The sequence below is a fragment of the Lytechinus variegatus genome, chromosome 9, assembly GCF_018143015.1.
Source record: "Lytechinus variegatus isolate NC3 chromosome 9, Lvar_3.0, whole genome shotgun sequence".
NCBI classification, from domain to species: domain Eukaryota; kingdom Metazoa; phylum Echinodermata; class Echinoidea; order Temnopleuroida; family Toxopneustidae; genus Lytechinus; species Lytechinus variegatus.
Genome location: NC_054748.1, coordinates 25,456,936 through 25,479,475, shown reverse-complemented (window position 1 = coordinate 25,479,475; position 22,540 = coordinate 25,456,936). Strand labels below are relative to the sequence as shown.

General features: G+C 35.7%; 1 protein-coding gene across 1 annotated transcript; it reads left to right on the top strand.

The window, feature by feature from the left end:
- The first annotated feature begins 7,153 nt into the window (after positions 1-7,153).
- Positions 7,154-18,015, top strand: LOC121420981. The gene is made up of 11 exons (XM_041615548.1): positions 7,154-8,588; positions 9,189-9,392; positions 9,728-9,969; positions 10,379-10,475; positions 12,007-12,216; positions 13,365-13,518; positions 14,015-14,112; positions 14,859-15,042; positions 15,668-15,769; positions 16,153-16,416; positions 17,524-18,015. The coding sequence occupies exons 1-11, from the start codon at positions 7,911-7,913 to the stop codon at positions 17,880-17,882; spliced, it is 2,592 nt and encodes an 863-aa protein (XP_041471482.1). The 5' UTR covers positions 7,154-7,910; the 3' UTR covers positions 17,883-18,015.
- The last annotated feature ends 4,525 nt before the right edge of the window (positions 18,016-22,540 follow it).

The window sequence follows — 22,540 nt, the reverse complement described above, 5'->3', positions numbered from 1 at the left end:
CGATTTTTCGTTTATAAGGATCCCTTTTGGGTTCTTTTTACAACCTAAGAGATTCTTGAATTACACCAGCGAAAGGTGTATAAAGAACGTATAACCCAAAACGGTTCTTAACATCTGTGTAAACTCCTTTTCTGCTTCTCTGAAAAACCTTAAAAGTTTTCCAATACGGGACAAAGAAAACTTCTTAAATTTCTAAGACTGTATCTTGGACCTAGCGAAAGAAAAATGTGCCAATATACAACGCTTGTTCCACTCCATCTAGCTCTAACATAGCTTTCCTCACTTGCTAGGCCCACTCTTAGGCTATTTATCAAGATTCAGATACTTCCCGGGTGACGAACAAATTTGGTTCCCTCAAATGGCATTGTTAATGTTATATTTTCGAACATTTTACTTCCTGTACTTCGACATCATAATTATTCATCTAATTTTTTTACGGTTTGACAAAAGTAGTAAGTTAAACCAACATTCAATGATATTCAAAATAATACAATCATTGCACTGGCCACTTCAACAAAAGTGTGTGACTTTAAACCCAAAAGAAATCTGATCAGGAAAATATCCTTGAATATAGGCACGACCAATACGAGGTAATATTCCACATGTGACAAAAAAATGAAAATGGATGGAAATATAATTTTAGTAGATGTATGTGCAGTTTAATTCACCTACCTCAATCTCCTTATGTCGGTTTAAAACGATACAGATCTCAGTTTGTTCAAAGCAATAACGTTTCCGGGGTGTACTCTAGCTAGCACAATCAAAATGGTTATATCAATTCATAATGATGGGGGTACTGAATCGTGTGCAAATTTAGAGTTGCTTACGAATTTGAGTTCAATATCAGACTATTTTTAGTGTCTGGGAATTTCCAACAACATTTGACACATACAATATATGATAGATTTACGGGTTAATGATAACATGTCAGTGTAAATTTAATATATATATACATGTATGTATATAAAAACCGATACAGGAATGATAACTTCGGAAAATAGTCAAAATACATAATTGTTCGTTATACCTACCTCAATCTTCTTCTGTCCGTTTAGCACAATACAGATCTTAGTTTGATCAAAGCTATAATCAGTGGCGTAGCAACGGGGGGGGGGGGGGGGGCACGTGCCCCCCCCCCCCCCGGGAGGAAGAGAAAAGTAGCGGGAAAGCAGAAATTATCGTACATTATAATATGCTATATCATGTTATATATTATGTTATGTTATAAAAGAAATATTTATTCATATTTTATGAAACATAATTTGCTCAGGGCCTATGTTTGTATAGTTTGTATTTATTTCCATATGAAAATCAATTTAACATATTATATTATGGAGGATGGCCCATTTCAGCGGTACTAATAAAATACCTCTGTTCTTTTGTTACTAAAACACCCTGTTTTCAAGTCAATATACACCAAATATGCTTCCTCGCAGTTCGAGTTGTGACATATGCTTCTTTTTTTCATGACTACTAAAAGTGATAGCCGCTTTTAAGGTCTGAATATAAAGCATTTCCAATCCATGCTTACGTTTGCATTAGTGGATTGGTGAGATATGTCTGCTCTTCATGAATTCCTCAAATAATAATAATAACTAGAATTTTAATTCGTCACGAGGACGAATTAGGTGATCTGTCTCTGATTCTCATGATCATGAATACAATCTACATGTTAATTTAGATTAATATGATCATCATGATGAAAACTAACTCTGTCATTCTGAAAAGAATGTGTTGATAACTTGAAAATCGAGTAAAGGGAAAGTTGTGTGACAGATATATACAGTATCATGACATACATGTATTTTATATTTTAATATGCAATATTTTAACTTTTATACTGAAACGGGGGTTGGTTATATGATTGAATGACAATATCCAAGCACCTTACCGACTTAAGGCATGAAGACAAATCCAAGTAGAAATCCTCCAATATAATGTTCCAATTATTGTACGATCCTAATATTTGACACAAAACCACACAGATGTTATAAGAAAACTGACTTGGCTAGCACACACGTTCTTTTGGATTTTTCTCTTGGTGAATAACAGAAAAAAACGGTAGTACAAAACTTGTATATGAGATGAGGTGGAAGATACAATGTAGGCTATGACGTTTGCTCCAAGTGAGATAGAAACCCACAAAAGTATTAAGTTGACGACGTTCACAAAATGAGCGAAAATGACATGCCTCTATAACTTGCAGTTTTTCAGGATGATCAGTTCCTTTAAAAGTAAATAAAGGCATTAAATTAAGAAGAGTATGTCCTTAGCTACAACATATTGAAAACTGAGCGAAAATTGACCAATATTTACAGAGTTAAAGTCAAATTTGCATAATTATAATGACGTCATAAAAAGCAAAATGGGAATTTTGAGTTCCGACGCCATTTTGATAACGTCATGATAAAATTTTGGGTCAAATGCGACATGAAATCACATCTCCCATCCATACTCTATTCGAATATGAAAAAAAAAATGGGGGTCAACGGACTACTTTAAAAGCTATAATGAATTTTGTATAGGCATGTTTTTGCACATATATTGTCTATGGTTAGTGCGCGCGCGCGCGCGTGCTGTAAACTTTGATGGAGGCTAATTCCTTCATTACTTGTCGTAGAAGGTTGATCAAGGTATCAAATTGTTCAGAATTATATCGGTGCATTGATATGAAAAAAATGGCGATAGTATGTTTTATAGTGCCGTTACGCGCGAGAACGCGCGCGTAACCGTGCGCGCGCGCAAATTTTTGAAATGCTTAAAATGACCTGATTCATACTCTGTTTTGGTCAAAAAGTGATTTTGAGCATTTTAAAATTTTGACGCGCGCGTACGCGCACATCGTGACCTTTACATGACCTTTGATGACATGGGCAGTTGACCCTTGACTTGAAGTTAATGTGATATAAATATTGTTATTTTTTATAATTGATAATGAAGATATGATTGATAATGTGATTTTGCAAAATGGCGTCTAGATGACGTCATGATGACCTTTTGACCTTGAACTTGTTTCATACAGATGACATGATAAGTCCCCATACCTGATGATATTTTGAAGAAAGTTGATGTAGATTTTGAGATTTTACGCTAACAAGAAAAAAGTGGAAAAATAAAAATAAAGAATAAAGAAAGAAATAAAAAAGAAAATTCATACGAAATTAATAGTTGATCTATCGATTGACAGATCACCTAATAATGATAACAATGATATAGTATTTAGAGTGCGCCTTTTGTATAGTTTCCTATTCAGAGGGAATTATTACACAGAAGGGGGATGTTACTTTAAATATGATGAGAATAGATGTCATAAGGTTGGCTTTCAATGACTCTATAGACTTGGCATTGCGTATTGTTGATGAGAGTGCATTCCACAAAGAGCACTATAATCAAAAGCTTTTTTAGTCCTTAAAATCAGTCCTTAATGTCCCTTTTTAAAATCTGAATATCAACAATTTTCAGCTCGTGCTTCGTGCTCGCATCATTTTGGTTAGTGAACTACGTATGGTCCTAGTGAATTCCTACAAACAATCCTTAGAATGCCCCTCTTTATGCCTAAATTTTCAGCTCAAGTTTATTTGATTATTGAGATGTGTATGATAATCATGATTACAATGACTACAGAAAGTGCTTCATGTGTTTAGATGTAATTCTAACAAAATCAGAAAGCGCTTGGCACTAACATTAGATGACTATAGTGAGATATGTATACTCTTTATGGATTTCTACAGAAATAGTCCTTAAAATGTCCCTGTTTGGGACAATATATACAAAAATTTCAGCTCGCGCTTCGCGCTCACATTGTTTGTTTAGCGAGACAGGTACGTATTATGATTCCAAAAATTTGCTTATAATGTTCCTTTCTAGGTCTGAAAAAAAATCCAGCTCGCTTTCGCATTATTTGATCAGTGAAATACATACATACATAAAAATTATACACACATAAATTTCCCTAGCGAAATATAAGCCCTCAGTTTTTCAGTATTTCAGTGTTTTGACACCCATATGTTACGTACGTAACATGCCCAATCTTGAAAAGGAGTTTCCGTTTCTTTGGTCACGTCTAGTATCTACTCGTCAAGGGAAGTGGTCCCCCGGGGTTTGAACTAATGGAATAAATATTACACCAAACACCAGTAATGATCATCCTCTACCGAATGACAATGACTGAAAAACCGATCAAAGCTGATGGATATAAGTAATCAGGCTTGATATAGATATTGATGTCATTTATTTAGTATTGCTGTACCCCCAGTCAGTTCGGATTCGCAGTGACGTGTGTTGACTGTAATAATACACTGACTAGCATACCATGCATTTACTTCAGAGCGAAACGGTATGTAGTGGGCGGGTCTTGTACCAAATGCAAAGGAGGCACGGGGGAGCACATTATTATTATTTTTGTTGTGTATTTGATGAAGACGAGTCTCATTTCAGTTTTGAATGTTGACCATTTTCCTTTCTTCTTATTCCTTCATCCTATATGTACATATGATAATCTCCTCTCTTAACTTCCCTCTTTCTGTCTGTATCTCTCTCTTGCTCCCCCCTCTCTCCCACTTTAATTCTCTATCATTCTATCATGTGAGCATAATTATACTCCACCTATTTTTCCGCGGGATATCATTCAAAGTAATAATCTCGACACACAAAGGTACATAACAAATCATGACAATCACTCACGTACACCCTATTGAACATATTTCTATCTCCACAAAAATACATTCAAACTTAACCGCAAAGCGTGATGTAAATGATATATCTTTTTAGACTTTTTCTTTTCTCTGCAACTCCATTCTTATTTAAGCTCCCTTCTTCTTCAGCATTCTTTGTTAGCAGATTCAATCGAGTTCATTTAAACAACATTAATCCCTGTTTATTTTCAAACTGAAGTAGCTATCCCACGATAGGGAGTACAGAAGAAAAATAAGAAGAAAATAAAAAAGGAAAAAGACAAATGGTTCTAAAATTCATGCATTTTCTGGATAAATGTTAAAGTCTGTCACAAAATGAGACTTATAATACGTCATTCCATTGATTAATTTTACTCGTTCGCGACGATTTTTTAAATTTCCCCGGTACGTCATGCCCTTGTTTTATTTTATACTTATTGCACGCAAAGTATTATATATATATATATATATATCTATCCAATTTAGTAATTACAAATCAAATAGCTGCAAAAATCATATGCAGAAATTTTCAGCCCGTTCATGATCGATTGAAAAGTAGTGACCGTAAAAAATGTAAATTATTTTTGCCTCATTTAAAATCTCAAAACATATCCACTAAAACACCGTTTCATTTCACCATCCTTATAAGTCATATTTTGCATGTTACATTGCAATGATCTTAACAGTGATGTAAACTATTCCGGGAAATTTGTAAGAACTAAGGGGGGCTCTCATCATGTTCACCGGTCTTATATTTCAAAGATATTTTTGGTTTTAGGGGGGTGTGCCTTTGAATACCGCTCGCCCGCCCGCTCGCTCCTCTCCCCCTCCCTGCGCCTCCAGTGGTTAATCAACATATCAGTACACGTTTCGGAAGTTAACATGAACGTACAGTGTCAATGTCCATGGGCAGATACATCGTTTCGTTAAGGGGGAGGGGGGATTGTTCCAAGAATTCACTGATTCGGGATAAAAAAAATAGATAACATAGACATACAATAATAATAAAAAGTAATAATAATGAACAATGTATTAATGATAATAAACAATACATAATTAATTATAATAAATAATTATAAAAAACAATACATAATTGGTAATAAATGAATGAAGAAAATGGGGCAGATTCCGTTCCGTATAAGGATTGAAAGGTTAAAAGGGTACTCCAGGCTGAAAATGCTCGAAATAAATAGAGTAGGCCTAAAATCTTAGCAAAGTCTGATAACAAATAACGAGATTATTGAATTTTAAAGTTTCGCAACATTTTGTGAAAACAGTTATGAACGTCGTCATGAATATTAATTAGATGGGCTGATGATGTGACATTCCGTACTTCCTTTTTCTTATGTTATTACATGAAATCGTGATTTTTTATCATTTTTTTCATACAAGCGTGAAATAATCTGTCACTCTTTTAATAAAATAAGTTGCAGCATTGAATATCTAATGCATTATATCAGTTGTCACTCTCACTTTTTTTTTTAATTCTTAGGGGAAAAATTGAATAAACATAATTTCATATAATAAAATACAAAAGAACAAGTGGTGGATATGACATCATCAGTTGCATATCCGTGGTTTGTTCACTGAGTATTCATGAAGACGTGCACAGAACTGTTTCACTGAAATTATGCAAATCTTTAAAATGTAGTATATAACTTTGTTATTCCTTGTCCGAACTTTGTCTGATTTTTCATTATCTGTTCAGATCATAAAATTTTCAGTCTAAGACAGATCTTTTAGTCTGAATACATATTCGAGAAAACTCTACAGAACATGAGGAAACCCTTCGTATAACATGAATTAAACAACTTAACAAAATTAATTCTAACAAAGGTTTTGCTTGCGTCCAATACCAAACCATATCCATTACTCTTTTCGTGAACAAAGTTTGACACTGTCTCTTTTTACTGGTGCGTATTGTTATTGACAACGCTTCTTTGAAGTCACACTCCAACTCACTAGTATATAGATTATTAATTTCTCTTTTCATAATCACCAACTCCAACACTTTCCCAATTACACTGCTGAATGTAATTGCCCGAAAGTTGCACGAATCTCCCATATTAGCCCATGGTCCCTTAGGAATTGGAGTCATTGTCGTTTGAAGCATGCTATCAGCTGTCATTTCATGCAAGATCAAACCTGTAAATAGCATGGCAACGTATTTACTAATTTGTAGCATGAATTAGACATTCATCCACTAATATCATTTTTTCGACACATTCAGCTCATATATTAATTGCATTTCACATTTCTTCCTTTGTTATTACATCATTATACTGTACACACTCATGCCATCTGCATTAATAATATAATGATAATAATAATATCAATAATGAATTAATGGAAATTATATAGCAATCAAAACCTATCAGATCACTTCAGCTAATTAGGCCGCATTCCCGAAGGAACAAAAGAGAGGTCCAATACCCCCTTTCCTCCCCTCTCCAATTAACCCCCAGATATCTGCGTTGGGTTCTCATTACACACATGCCAGAAGGCGTAACGATTATCCCATGACCTCATAACAAGAATATATCATTTCATTTCTCTCCGAGACGCCGAATGGCCTTCACCGACCTCTACACTGGCATGTGGTATAGATGTGTCGTGTGTGCTCGAACAAAGTCATCCAAGTCCACTTCATCTGCTGCAACTAGCCAACATCGGAATACCTCTCTCTCCGTGTGGAAACGTTCAAGATTAAGGATTACTAGTGATTTTGGTAATAGCTTTGCATTAAGGATTTTATTCATGCGATGTCGGTTTTGCCAGGACTGTGACGAAGTTCATATCTTAGGTTGACGAAGTACAGCGTACACTCATCATCATTGTGAAGGTGATAATATTATATTAGATAACGAGCGTGTAGATTATACAACCATTTGCATATGCTACTGTGTTTCAGCTGATCTGACGTCCGTAGACCCCTCACCTGAAGCGAGGTGCTCTTTGTAACATCGGCATAACTAGCTCTAACTGGTCTTGAATTGGACAACCCTGTCTATTAAAGAAAACGTCAATAAATAAATGAATGAAAATTGATTAATCTGGCGTTTCCGTCTGAGAGGTGCTTTGCTCTTCATCACATTAGTTGGCATCACATGCAAGATCCGGATACAAGGTTTAGTGGACAAGATGAAAGTAGCGATTCTCGTAGTGGATGATCGAAGTGGTATTTGATCAGAGGGATATTTCAAATTGTGTGTTGACTGAGAAGTTTCTAGTGGCATCATGTCAGGGGGTGGACACCAAGCCAGCTTTCAGGGATTCGGGAAGGGCAATGGCAGACAACAGACGATGCAAATGCGCGGTGGGAGCAGTGCGTCTTCCTCCTCTTCGTCGATGTCATCGAACACGACGAGATTACCATCGGGCATGATGGCGAGTTCGTACTCCAGTTCGTCGTCTTCGTCGTCGGGCCCTTGCCAAATCGGCCAGGGACTTCTTGGGGAAAATGCCGGGTCAGTCGCCTCCGCATTGGCAGCCACAATGGAAGCAGCTTCCAAGGCAGCTGCAGCAGGCCAGGGGCAACAGATGACGGTGACGACGGAGACTTCGACGTCACAGGTGCCGAGTCTCTCCGACGGCACTTCGCAAATGATGACCACCGTTACGACTAGGAAGATGTCCATGTCGTCGGGCGGTACGATGGGAACCATTGCGGAGATGCCACCGTTTCCAGGGAGCATGCAAGGTTCGACTCACCTCGCGTCTCCGGTATCATCGGCAAACATCCAAGAACTGAACCGAATACACAAAGCGGGAAATGCCGATGTCTCCCGATTCACGACCGAGGACTTCGGAATGTGTCATCGGCATCTTTCGGATAGCGTCACCTTGAGCCGATTCCGATCGAAGAACAACAATCAAAAGGGGGAGAATGGCGATAAGAGAGATAATATGATAAAGGTATACTATTCTACGATTCTTCAATTTCTGAAAGGCATGCATGACGAAATGTATTGAAGAATAAGTGAAATATATTATACTGAATAACTGACGAACCCTGTTGGCCTATCAAGCTAAGTACCATGTGGAACATCGTATTCCATCTCATGCCATATACAAATTTTGAGCACTGGATACTAAATGGGTACAACATAAATGGGCATATATCAAATCTTTACTCAGTCATGACTTATTATTTGAATATATTTTTAAATGATATTATTTAATCATTATCCTTTATAGATGTTGATATAAAGCACCACTAATTTCATTCTAGGCCTAGTCTTGAGACTGTATTATTTACATTAAAATTTTTGCATGAACTTGATAATTCCTTAACAAAATTCAAGTATATATGTAAACCTAATCCTCTCATTCTCTATTTATATTGCACTTGGTATAATTTACGTAAAATTCACATTATCTTGCTCTCCAAATTGGGTTGAAAGCTTTGAGTCATTGGCATTGGGCATATATTGATAGAACGTGCATAGACCAATATTGACCCTTATAAAATCATACTTATATAAAATTATCATTATTATGTGATAATCATTTCAGCTTGCTGAACGAATAATGAATACGGTCTTACAAGCCGAGTCCTTTGCTGAGGTGAATGTCCTCATGAACCTACGTGAGCTGAGTGCCATTGGACGAGTCGATCGTATAAGTTGCCAATTTGCGAAGATCGCAACCGAGAAAGGATTTGCAGATTTCTTCGCTACAGTCTGGCTCAAGCTCAATCAAATAGACATCAAAGACCAGGTTAGGTGTTTGTTTTTTGCAACTTTAATTTCTACATTTTTTTTCAGTTTTAAACATGAAAGAAAAATGTTATTCAAATAATTTTGATGTTATCATCATCGTTACCATTATCAGGAAATATGAGGATAAAAAAAGAAGAAGCAATAACGACAACAACAACACTTTTTTTCATAGACAGGCCTTATATATGCAGTCTCTATCATAATGTAGCACTTTTCGAAAGATCTCAGAAAAATTTATTTCAAAATATGAATAGCAATTCAGAAATGTAAGTTTGTCATTTTTCCTATACATCATCTTTGACTACTTTTCCCTTTTCTTTCTTTTTGATAAAGTTGACGTATCCTGGTCAATATATTGCTGTTAATTTGTTGTTGGATGCAACCCAACGATTCACAGAGGTGAACCAGGCACTTTGCAAAGACATGGGCAGACGATGTCTCCCCGCCTTGCTATCGATACTCAACGATCCTTTCTATTCGTGTGACGCCCTCAACGGTGACGATGAGCAAACGAGATGGATGTCCAGAAAAGAGTTCTTGAAAAAGATATTTAGCATCATATGTAATTGCCTGAGGTAAATTTCAGCTTAAGGAATCATAGAAAAAGAAATAGCAACTAATCCTCTAAAAATATTTAGCAGGGGGTTTTTTTTGCCAGCGTGTCGCAAAAATCATATGTAATCGCCTGAGGTAAATTTCAGCTTTAGGAATGATATGAAATTAAAGAAAAAGAAAAAGCAACTAATCCTCTAAAAATATATACCATTTTTTTTTGGGGGGGGGGTGGGCATTTAAGTTCTTGCCAGCGTGTCGCAAAATTGAATCTGTCTAGTATTAAATGGAACACAGATGGCATTATGAAATATTTAGTGAATTATATTGCTAATGTTGAAATAAAACGCAACAAAATAAACAAAAGTAAGAGCTAATATTCAGTAAAAAAAAGAAAATTTTACATTTAAGCATTTTCTCTTTCGTTTTCAGGAACTATCCCGATAACAGGGAAGTTTTACGAATGCATAATGCTGCAAGTTACATTCAAACTTTCCTTGAAAGCAACTCATACGTTCTCCGGGCGAAGGTATATATATTTATCTTTATTCATTTAAAAACTTATATGAAGCAGCTTTCCATGGTAGATATAGAAAATCTTTATCTTGCCCTGTCGACTTAATGGCGTTATCATGTCGACATGGTGAGATTATGTTGTCTTGCAGAGTCGACTTAAAAAATTATATGTTGACATGGCGAAATATATGATAGATAACCATGCATGACGATATAATATCTTAATCTCTGCACACCTGATGATTGGTCTACGATCCGATTTTGGAATAAATCGCATTTTTCTTATTTTCTTCAAATGTAGGCCTATCTGAAATGCGTCTTTTTTTATTTCAGTTTCAAATGAACTAACCATTTTGGATGGTTGCAAGCCTTTAGTTTGGAGGAAAGGCCAATTGCTTTCAAATCGCAGCCAATCGTACGCTGACATAGACGTCATCACGAATTATAGATATTTAATTCGCTTTCATTCTAATAAAAAAATGGTAGGACAGTCACATATTTGAAGTATGTATGATGAATTAGAACTTTACAAAGTAAGATGTTCCATAATGTCTCAATATCTGCATCAGAATTTAATGTTTTATTTCAAAATCTAGTCGCATGTCAATCCGTGTGCGGTGGCCTTTATTCATGATGTGTCTTTGTCTTTCCATGGATGAAGACATGTTGCTTTTTATGAAATGTGTTCTGTGAGTCGACTTGGCAAGGTAACGTGTCTCACCATCTGGGATTTAAAGTAGATGACACTTTTGAGGCTTCCTTCCGTTAAGGTATCAGCAAGATGGCGAGGTGTAAACGAATCGTAAAATATCCTCAAAAACCGAACATACTGAAGCTTGTCGACTTTGCACTCATCAGAGTGAAAATGACAAAAACGCAATAGCAAAAAAATGTACATGTATGATAGAACCGGAAGAGACGATTGACGCTAAACCGCGTGCGTGTCGAAAAGCTTCCGTTTCTTAAGGATATTTAACGATTTTGCGGTACCAAACACTTATTCATTTAAGGAATATATATTTACCTTATCATATTTATCAACTCTACATTGCGACAGTATCATGCAAAGTCGACTTCTAAAAAGAAGATGTCGTCATGATGACGTGTTACCTTCAGCAATGTCGACCTCTTCGCCCTTGAACACAATTCCGTAAAAAGTCAAATTAGCAAGACATGCCGACATATTGAGTTAATAATTCAACAATATTCGTTCAATTTTATGAAATATTTTGTAAATTTTAGCTAACAAACATTCGTATTTCCTTGCTGCTCTAATTAGTGAAGACCTGCGGAATTTCCTTATAGATTCAGGGGGCGCGGAAGCGGGAGAGGGGGGGGGGGGCTCTTCAGCCCCCACTTTTTTTCTAAAATCGTGTACAAAAACGTAAAAATTTATGAGTGGGACTTTCTGCATGGTCATTCCCCTACTTTTGGCTTAGCCCCTCCCCCCTCCCACTTTGAAAACCGTTCCGCGGCCTCTGAGATTACCGTAATTAAAAAAAAATGTTTCGCAATTATTGTGTAACTACGTCTATACTTCACAGGCCTTGAATATCCTAGCCTACATTGTGACTGAAGATGAGAATGATAAATTGAACACAAGCCCAAAGAATGCTGAATTTATGGTAAATGTTCTCCAAAGTACGCTAGCAGACGACAAGGAAAAATCCGATCATTACTCGCCCAATACCGATCACTTTGCTATCGAAGTCGTCGAAGCGATACAACATTTAGCAGCGAATGACGGGAACAAGGTAAGAATATTAACTTCTTAGAAAATAACATATTTTCGATCTTTTATAATGGACAAATTTTGTGATGTTGTAACTACTACTGCTATTACTACTACTACTACTACTACTACTACTACTACTACTACTACTACTACTACTACTACTACTACTACTACTACTTCTACTACTACTACTACTACTACTACTACTACTACTTCTTCTTCTACTACTGCTGCTGCTACTGCTACTACTACTACTACTACTACTACTACTACTACTACTACTTCTACTACTACTACTACTACTACTACTACTACTACTACTACTACTGCTCCTACTACTACTACTACTACTACTACTACTACTACTACTACTACTACTACTACTACTACTACTTCTACTACTACTACTACTACTACTACTATTACTACTACTACTACTACTGCTGCTGCTGCAACTACTACTGCTACTACTACTACTACTACTACTACTACTACTACTACTACTACTACTACTGCTCCTACTACTACTACTACTACTACTACTACTACTACTACTACTACTACTACTACTACTACTACTACTACTACTACTACTACTGCTGCTGCTGCTGCTACTACTACTACTACTACTACTACTACTACTACTACTACTACTACTATACTACTACTACTACTACTACTACTACTACTACTACTGCTAGTAGTAGTAGTACTAGTACTACTTATACTAGTAACTAGTAATGTCATAATCATGTTTTTTTTTGTTCAATATTTTTGTTATCATGTACTATCTTTATCATTATAGTTGTTTTCTTCACCATTGTATTTTTGTCATCATTGTTGTTATTAATATTATTGTCATCATCATCATCATCATTATAATAATAATAATGAAAAATAACAATAATGATAATAATGTAATAACAATAATACTAATAAGAAGAAGAATAATGATAATAATGTAACAGTAATAATGATGATGATGATAAAAATAATGATTAATATTATTATTATCAATAATATTATCAATAATATTATTATCAATAATATTATCAATAATAATTGTTATTATCAATATTATTATTATCATCATCATCATCATAATCCTCGTTGTCGTTGTTATAATCGCTGTTAATATATTTATTGTTGGTTCCTCTTTTCACTTAGAGGAAATTTGTGCAAGCAGGAATCCTTCCTCACCTTGGTTCATTGATCGATGGATGGGATGATGAAAGAAAAGAAGCCCTCCAAACCTTATGGATACTATCATTCAATCAGGACAATAAAGAAGATATCAAGAAGGAGAAAAAATGTATGGAAGGTAAAAAGAAATAAAAGAGATGGAGATGATAATAATGATAGTAATATTTCTGATGGAAATCGATTAATTTGTCATGATCACGATGAAGATCATCATCATCATTATCATGGTGATAATGACAGGGGTCATTGACCAACTTTGGGGCGCGGGCTGGGACCCCCCCTCCTCCCACTTTTTTCAAGAAATGTGTACAGAAATGTATAACTTACCTTAAGATTGCGATTTTTCATTAATCGTACCGCGGCCCCTGTATGATAATTATATTGAAAATCATGATGATGCTGAGAAAAAGAAAATAGGCTATTTACTTTCATGCATCGTTATGATAATAATCAAACGGTTACTTAAAATTTCACAATTAGCCAGCTGAATAGATGCGAAAGAAGAAGAAGAAAGGGAGATATTTATGACATGAAAAATACATTCCCAAATGCTCCCAAGTTAAAATTTGCCATAAACATGCAATGCACGTAATATGTAATTTATTTTGTTCTAGCTGTTCAACGGTTAGCACAAAATGAAGCAAGCAGTCGACAGTGTCAGTCTATTTTATGGAATGTTGGCGCCCTTACTTCCGACCAGCTTGCAAAACAGGTATGAAAGTGACGAAGATGATTATAAATGCTCAAGCAGGCACTTTATAACATCAGCCTATTCCATCCTGCTGAGCACATATTGCTAAAAGGCAGAGAGATGGTCCAATTCGTATAACTTGTCATTTAATTTAATTTCTTTCATTGATTTATTCAATTCCATTAAAATACTACAAGCATACAAAAATAATAAGTACACAAAAAGGAAAGAAATAAAGATATATGTTAAGATGCAAGTAAGATTTCAAGAAAATTGAACATGGGCTATTGTAGTACATGCAATTGATGCAAATATTATGGGATGAATTAAATTAAGATCTCGAATGGTTGAAAAGAAAGTTTTAAAGCTTAGATTTAAAGGGGTTGAAATGTGAAATTTGTTTGATGCTATTCATCTTCTCCAACCTTCATCTGATAAAATACGATATGGCTACTTCTCCTCCAAAATTTTGACCCAAAGTAGTAATTGTGATTGAATAATTGAATTGTAATTATGTTAGCTAGATAAATTTCATGTTATTTTCTTTGAAGTCTACCCCTTCTGACTCCTTACACGCTATTATCATTTCTTTTTTATCATTTCTTTTTAAATTGATTATTGGCATAAAAATGACAAGGTATTTTTTGGCTTGCTTGACTTAGTCTATGACAATTGACCCAAAACAGCATACCTCATTAAAAATCATCTCTCTTTCCACTACGAACCCCTCCATTAACGTGTTTGAATATTGACCCTTCTTTTAAAAGGGCGCCATCAACGGTAAGGGCCAGACAGCTGGTAAAGGATCAACTTCATCAAATGGAGGAAAACAATCGTTAACAAACTACGTCATGCTGAGTTACCAATGGGATGTACAGAGAGAAATACTGGCCGTCAATGAGCTGCTGAAGGCAAACGGCTTTGAAGTGTGGATTGACGTGGAACAGATGGGTAATTTTATCAGCCTATAATGCCATATGGTCATCACCATAATCATCATGATCATTATGATCATCATAATCATCATCATCATTATCATCATCGTCAAAATTACCGTCATTACCATTATGAGCAGTACAATCATTATCAATATCATCATCCACATCATTATCGTCACTACCATCACCAACATTAACATCATGGTCATAGACATCATCTTAATCATCATCATCATCGTCGTCATCATCCTTATCATTATAAGATTAGGAAAGGTATGCATTATGATATTATTTTCTGAATGGTTTATCAAAATTTATCATCAAGTTTTATTTTTTTGTATGAAAGAGTTTAAATTTCCGCTCTATTACAACTTATGAAATTTTGCAGCACATACCATATTGCCCCTCCCCCTATCGTTATTCTCAGTAATTAATAATTGTTTTGATCTTTCATCTTTTCAGGGGGGATTTAATGAAGAAAGATTTTTCTCAATATACACAATTCAATGAAAGTAATAGATATATATTAATTTTTGAGAAAATCTGCACTCGAAAATTAGTCAATATTTAGGAATCTCGCTGGCAATCAGGGAGACAATATTCACTATATTACATTATTTGTCAAATTATTTTGACAGGTGGCTCAACGTTGGAAGCTATGGCACATGCTGTTGAAAATGCAGCAGTAGTCGTGTTATGTTTCTCTGAGAAATACAAGGACAGCCCAGCTTGCCGTACGGGTAAATATATCTCTTTTGAAAATAAAACAAGTATTAATATTACTGCTTTACTACTCTTCTTTCTTTCTTTTCTTTCTTTCTTTCTTTCTTTCTCTTTCTTTCTTTCTTCGTCTTCTTCTTCTTCTCCTCCTTCTAATTCTTCTTCAGCTACTTCTCCCCTTCTTCTTCTCCTCTTCCTTCTTCTTTTTCTTCTTCATCCTCCTTCTTCTTCTCCTCCTATTTTGTTTTCTTACTTTCTCCTGCTACCTCTTCTTCCTTTTTAAAAATCTCATCCTCTCCTGAATCTCACCTTCCTCTTTGTTGGAAAAGTAATAGATGATGAATTATCGTATAAAAAAAGTTCCTCTCTTGTTTTCTTCTCCCCTCCCGAAACATCAATACAGAGGCGGAGTACACCTACAAACTACGCAAGCCAGTCGTGCCTCTTAAGATGCAGAATGGCTACGATCCCAATGGCTGGCTTGGGGCCATGCTGGGCACAAAGTTCTACATAGAAATGTACAAACTGGACTTGGTGGACAAGAACGGACACTTGTTGATACGCGAGTTGGCCAACAGGGGTTGCAAGTCGTCAGGCGATGGTGGTGGTAGCAAGGCCGTGGCTGGAAAGACGTCATCGGACGAGGATAAATCAGGTGAAACCGATGGTAAGGATAAACGATTAACAAGCAGATTTTTACTGTGCTCTGATTTTGGCCATTATAGGCATGTTAAGAGGGGCGAAATGAGGGTAGGCAACATATTCAAGGAGGCTGAGTTTTCGATTGGGCGCCGTATTTTATGAAAATTTGCAAGGGAGCGAAGGGACGAGTAAATATCAGTACAACTTATTAAAAAGTTGAATCAGCTCGATTTTTTTGACAAAAATATCTAGGTTTTTGTTGAAGTGGCTGCAGCCCCACCCATATCCTTCAATTACATGCGATAGCATGCATGCCTTGTGACAACAAGCAGGAAAAATAAATAAATTATAATTTATATAATGGCTCTTCTTCCCAGGAACAAAGAGATTTTTGTTCTAATAAGAATCATATTACTTGCCATGATTTGTCTTGGCAGGAATTCTTTCAGTTTTGGCACAAGAATATACAATTTTGGTTCATCATGATGGGATGATATCATATGCATGTCAAAGAAACAATACAACTTTAATTCTTTATCATCTACTGTAGATATTAATGTACTGATGCAACAAGCATGATGTTTTACCTGTGGTTATTTTTCTATATTCCAGATGCCAATATTTCAGGTCTCTGATTGGTCAATCACATTATTCATGTGGTAATACCCAATTCATGAAACGGTTATAGTATATGTTATCCCCTTCTAGGCTTATCTACTGAAGATGTAGACATACCGATGACAGTTTTTTCCTCAACACCCGATATCTTCATATCTTACTGTTTTAATTGTTATATTTGGGCACTGGAAGTCTTCCATTGTATATATATTCATGATTAGTCAAACATGAATAGTCAAACATGAATAAACACCGAGTGAGGTTTTTGTTTCAAACCTGTCTAATGTAGATATTGACTTATCGATGCCAGCAATGCTTTGTCAGGAGTTATTTGAGCTATATATCACTCATCTAGATTATCAGCCTCTGACTGACTATGATCACATGCATATCATTATCTTTTAAATGATATATCTGGGCCGTAGAAACATGCATACTGCCTCAAAATGACATCGCACGTTACTTAAATTGAGCATAAATACTCTTCCTTACATTTTCTCCTTTTAAATTCTAGAAAGCAACGGACTACCTGCAGGAGTCGTCCCCGTTGAGAAATCACCCGAAGCGGCCCATCACAGGGCGAACGGCGGCTTCGCGGGCGTGCCGACAACCAGCTGGAAAGGGCTCGCGCCGGTGTGCAGCAGCAACGTCATCAAATGGACCAATCAGCAGGCTTTGTACTGGATCGAGGAGAACGGGTTTCCCAGGCTGACGCCTTGGTTCAAGGGCTGGGATGGCGAAGATCTCCTGGGACTCAAGGAGATGTCCATATCGGCACCCCTGGTCTTTTACAGGAAGATGGAGTCTGAGTTTGGACTTAAAAAGACACTTGAACTTGTACGCTTCAAGAGATTATTAGATAAGATTATCTAATGGACGGATACAGTAATATTTTGGTTATTCCAAACAACGGTTATCCTACCTCTATAGATCCGCATGGTTTCGATTAATCAACACCCGATTGTGGGGCATATTCTTGTCTAGTTGGAGGGACGCGCCCTGTTCACAGATCAGGATGGTTTCGCTTAAGCCCTGATTAGTTTTATATAATTCTTCATCCCATTTGGTTTCGAGATGCATGAATAAATACACTGCAATAGCACTTTCCTTCAGTTGTATAAAAGTTTGTTTTACTATCAAATGAACTGATTCATAATTGATTATCTTAGTTTGAAAACGTGACTAGAAACTAATAAGTTACATCACATTGAAATAAGATATAATAATATTCTTGAATCTGATCGGTTGTTTTGCTTCCCTCTTTTTTATTGGGGGGAGGGGTTGGTTTGTTAACATAAGTGACTCATATATTTTAGCTCACTGGGACCTGACCGTTTCTGCTTTGAAATGCAAGCGCTGAAAACGTATCTAGAATCTAGTTTAAATTGTAATAAGTGAATAAAAATATGAAGTAAATCTTCAAAGCTTTGATACAAAGTGTCCTTTCTTCTTTCTTTGAATTGCATTTCATTACACAAATCAAGAAAAATAAAGCAGCACCAGTTGCACATCTGGGATAGCCTGGTGTAAGAGGAGGGAAAGGTGTGGCAATAACACCCAGTGTTAAGTCTTCGAATTATCAGTGTAGAAACGGGGGTGTTAAAACTAACACCAAATACTGTCCCCAGAGGACCACACCATTGGTGTGAAAATAACACCATTGAGTTTGAACATTACACCAAAGAGAATTACCAAGTAACGACCAAAAGTAAAGGCCCGATTCCAATGCACTTAGGAATGCAGAGGATGCACAACGTTAAGAAAAATGCCATCCGTTGAAGAGCGCTAAGCATCCATTGTGTACTCATTGCACACACGTGTGTTTCATACGTCCTTTCTTTTCTGATCTATTTTCACAAACTTTTGCCAATTTTGTCCATTTCTGGAGCGGATGAAAGTGGATGGAGCCACCTCTGGAATTTTGCTAGTCTGTGTGTTCTATATGCATCCGTTCTGTGTCCATCTGCAAGTGGGACAGAGCCTTTCGTAAGTACACAGCAAATCAGATTTGCCCTATTGCTACCGCTTTTCAAAATGCTCTCACCAATTTGCAAATTTGAGATTCACATAGCCTTAGATATTCAAACAGCATAACTTTCTGACAATTAATATTAGAGCTTTACTCACAGTCCACATAAAAGAAAAATATGTACAAAATTAAATTTCGAAAACAGTTATTAAGAACACACAACATATTTCACACAACACCAACAACAGTTAATTTTCTTCTTAATTTTAATATTTGGGCTTCAAATACAATCACATACTATACATGTCAAAATTAAGGCTTGACCACAACAAGCTTACTGTTTTTCGCTGGTGATTTAGGTCATAAAATGTCTCTTCTCTACGAACAACACAGGCGATTGAGCCTTCATAGAATTTGTAATATAATAAAGCTCTTATCATGAATCTATAGAATGTCTCTGTATACAATGTAAATTGGTTGATTATAAACAATTTCATACTTTCATTTTGAGCACCATTATATCACTCAGAACAAAGAATAGTCAGGGGTCTGCTACAGAAAGAGCTGCAATCAAATGCAAACTTCACAAACAGAACTCAAGCTGAATTTGAACCAATCAGGAGTGTGTATTTCATACTTGCGCTTTATTCTTTAGTTGTGTTTCAATGCAGCTATTTGTGCAACCGACCCCCATGAGAGTGAGATGTTACATTGCCCAATCATCGCACAAGTTCACCTAAGAAAAATGATTTAATTTGGTAAACGTTGAATACAAATTTCATGAACACGTACCAGAAGAATTATGTACAGGTGTACATGTCTGTATGTATAATTTCTCAATAGTGTCAAGAAAAACCCACACATGCCTCTATGATATTAATTTACTTGAAATTTATGTAAAGAACTTGGCTAGTTTGTATGAACACAGCTAAAAGCATATGAACACAACTGTCTCGCTAATTGATTGTTGCCTGAGGTGGGGGTGCCCCCCCCAAAATGTGAATAATAACGAATTATAATTGGCAATATTGCATTGACAAGTCAGTTTTGCTCATTGCTTTTCTCTGGTTTTATGGAGTACCTCAAGCCAATACAAAGCCTATATCCTCTGAATACTGAGTGTATTGCCAAGCTAGCAAGCTCACGATGCCAGACACACTGGTTTTTCTTCAATAAAATGTGTTCATACTGGTGAGGCACAGCTGTTCACACATTTGAAACAAATTCCAAAAGCATACTTGTGATTTGAAGCCAAGGGAGCATTCCACACAACAGTTAGTCCATGATTTTCACTGGTTATTTGTTATAAGCTACTGAAATCCTTGCACCGGATTGGCTCAGAGCACATTAGGCAGTGAAACTCATCATTGACAAGGTGTTTCATGACACCCTCCCCTGGGAAGCGGGCAAACTTCGTGCAATGAAAGTTACGAGAATCGGGCGAGTGGGAACAAGACACGGAACATAAATCAATATAAAAATAAATAAAACAAAGTAATATGATTTAAATGATGTGAATAAAAATCAATCTACATTTTGAATAATGTACAACGTATATATTTACTGTTTATGTCTGTATAATAAAGCTTTAGATTGAATTAAATATATCAAGCACTTGGTAGCATATAATGTGTATACCTGTACATTTTATCATTGATATGACTGATATAACAACTAAAGTATTCTTCTGAAATCTAATTAGTAAACAAATATAAATGGTGCCATATTGTTCGGATTAGGAGTCAAAAGTTTACATACACATAGGCAATCTGCACAACTTGTCCCTTGATTGTTTTAAAAATAACATACAGACTTTCCACTACTTTTTATATTCATGAAAATAATAATATTCAGCTTATGATGATTGATACACCAGAATAACTTTCTTTAGCACATGACAGATACACTAGTTCCATCTGATTCGAAGTTTACAGCAAATAGAGGCATATTGACAGTTATTTTGGTGAGAAAAAAAGAAAACAAAAGTCAATCAATTTTGCTGACATAAGCAAAGAAAAATCACACCCAGATAGACATTAAAGGTAAATGCTAGTTTTGGTAACGCTATATCAAAATGAGTTCGTACAGAATCCAATGAAATGACCACAAAGTGTCTGTTTGTATAAATAAAAAGCATGTGCCAAAGGATTTTGGAAGAAATTGTGTAATTGCTGAGAAATCAGCAAATAAGCACAGGATTCGGGTAGGGCGTCGGGCCCGACGCCCTAAGCAGTAATTATACTTTGTCCCATGTGCGCTTATCTGTGTTGGGGATTTTCGGTGTGAACATTTTTCAGCGTAGATTTCAAGATTTCACAAAGTCCAGTTAATGTAACTGTACCAGATCTAGATCCTCGATGATATACTGGCAATTAAGCCTTGTTTTACAGACTTTCTCATGAAATCAGTGTTAACTGCAACTACTGGAATTTCTCTTTAACTTCAATCTCAGCGACATGGAATCAGATGACTGATTAAAGCAAAATACTACTGACGATTAGAATTCATTTGATTTTTTTATAGGTTTAATTTATCTATTGTGGTAGCACAATTTAGAAATACTGTATGATTTTGGCAAGTGAACATTTTATGTGGAATGTCTAGGTGTGAGCAGACTTTTGACTCCAGAACTAGGCCAATACACTTCCTAAAAAAAAATTGATACAAAATACAGAATAGATATTAAATTAACCAACCCTGCCTCGGCAAAAAAAAATCCCACATTCTCACAGAGTTTTAAAAGCCCCTTGCATTCCTAATATGATTTTTGCAATGGGGCCGGTTTTACAAAAACAAATTACAACTATCACTATGACAACTACCATGGTAACGGGACTCAGCAGCCAATCACAATCAAGCTTTCCTATGGTAGCTACAGTAAGAAAGTTATCATAGTTGTAAATCTTTATAAAAGAGAACCTGATCTCGTACAAGGTGCAAACAAAATAGAGGAATTAAATTGTTCATTTAGCCATTCTAAAATGAATTGTTAACAACAAACATGTCCCATAACCCTCAACAAATAAAGCTTTTCTCTTTTTTTAATTCCAATTTTATATTGTTTGTCCTCTGTGACTAAAAATTACAGACTTTGAAGTTCTGTATGCCTACAAGCAAGAGGATTTGTTTCCCCTGATTAAATATGACTTAGAGTTGCATCATCACTGAGTTTAAATTCAAGACAGATAACAGTTTGTAAAGAAAAATTGGCAAGGAAGCTTGTTACTAACTAAATGTCTACGAAATATAAATGTAATTACAATTAATCTTTATCTTTGATCACTTCATAACACCACGATGAAAAAAAAAATCCATATTAAATTTCATGGCTATAAATAAAATGAACTATAAAACAACTTTCTTCTCTAAAATACTATACTACATTTAAAAATCTAATGTCATTCCTTTTAAATATATTTTTTCACAAAAAATGGAAACCATTGGTCCTCGTAGAGAATGAAATTAATTTACAAACAGTCGATAAACGGTTTAACATAAATAGCCGAATGTGAGTTTCGTTTGTTCAGTCGATATTTCCCCACAGTATAAGGCATGGAAATGC

What these genes read in the sequence shown, in the direction of transcription:
- LOC121420981 (XM_041615548.1), top strand. Translation starts at nt 7,911, where the DNA reads ATGTCAGGGGGTGGACACCAAGCCAGCTTTCAGGGATTCGGGAAGGGC. An exon ending in GGAGAAAAAATGTATGGAAG is followed by an intron (nt 13,519 to 14,014) that starts GTAAAAAGAAAT and finishes ATTTTGTTCTAG; the next exon opens with CTGTTCAACGGTTAGCACAA. An exon ending in GATTGACGTGGAACAGATGG is followed by an intron (nt 15,043 to 15,667) that starts GTAATTTTATCA and finishes TTATTTTGACAG; the next exon opens with GTGGCTCAACGTTGGAAGCT.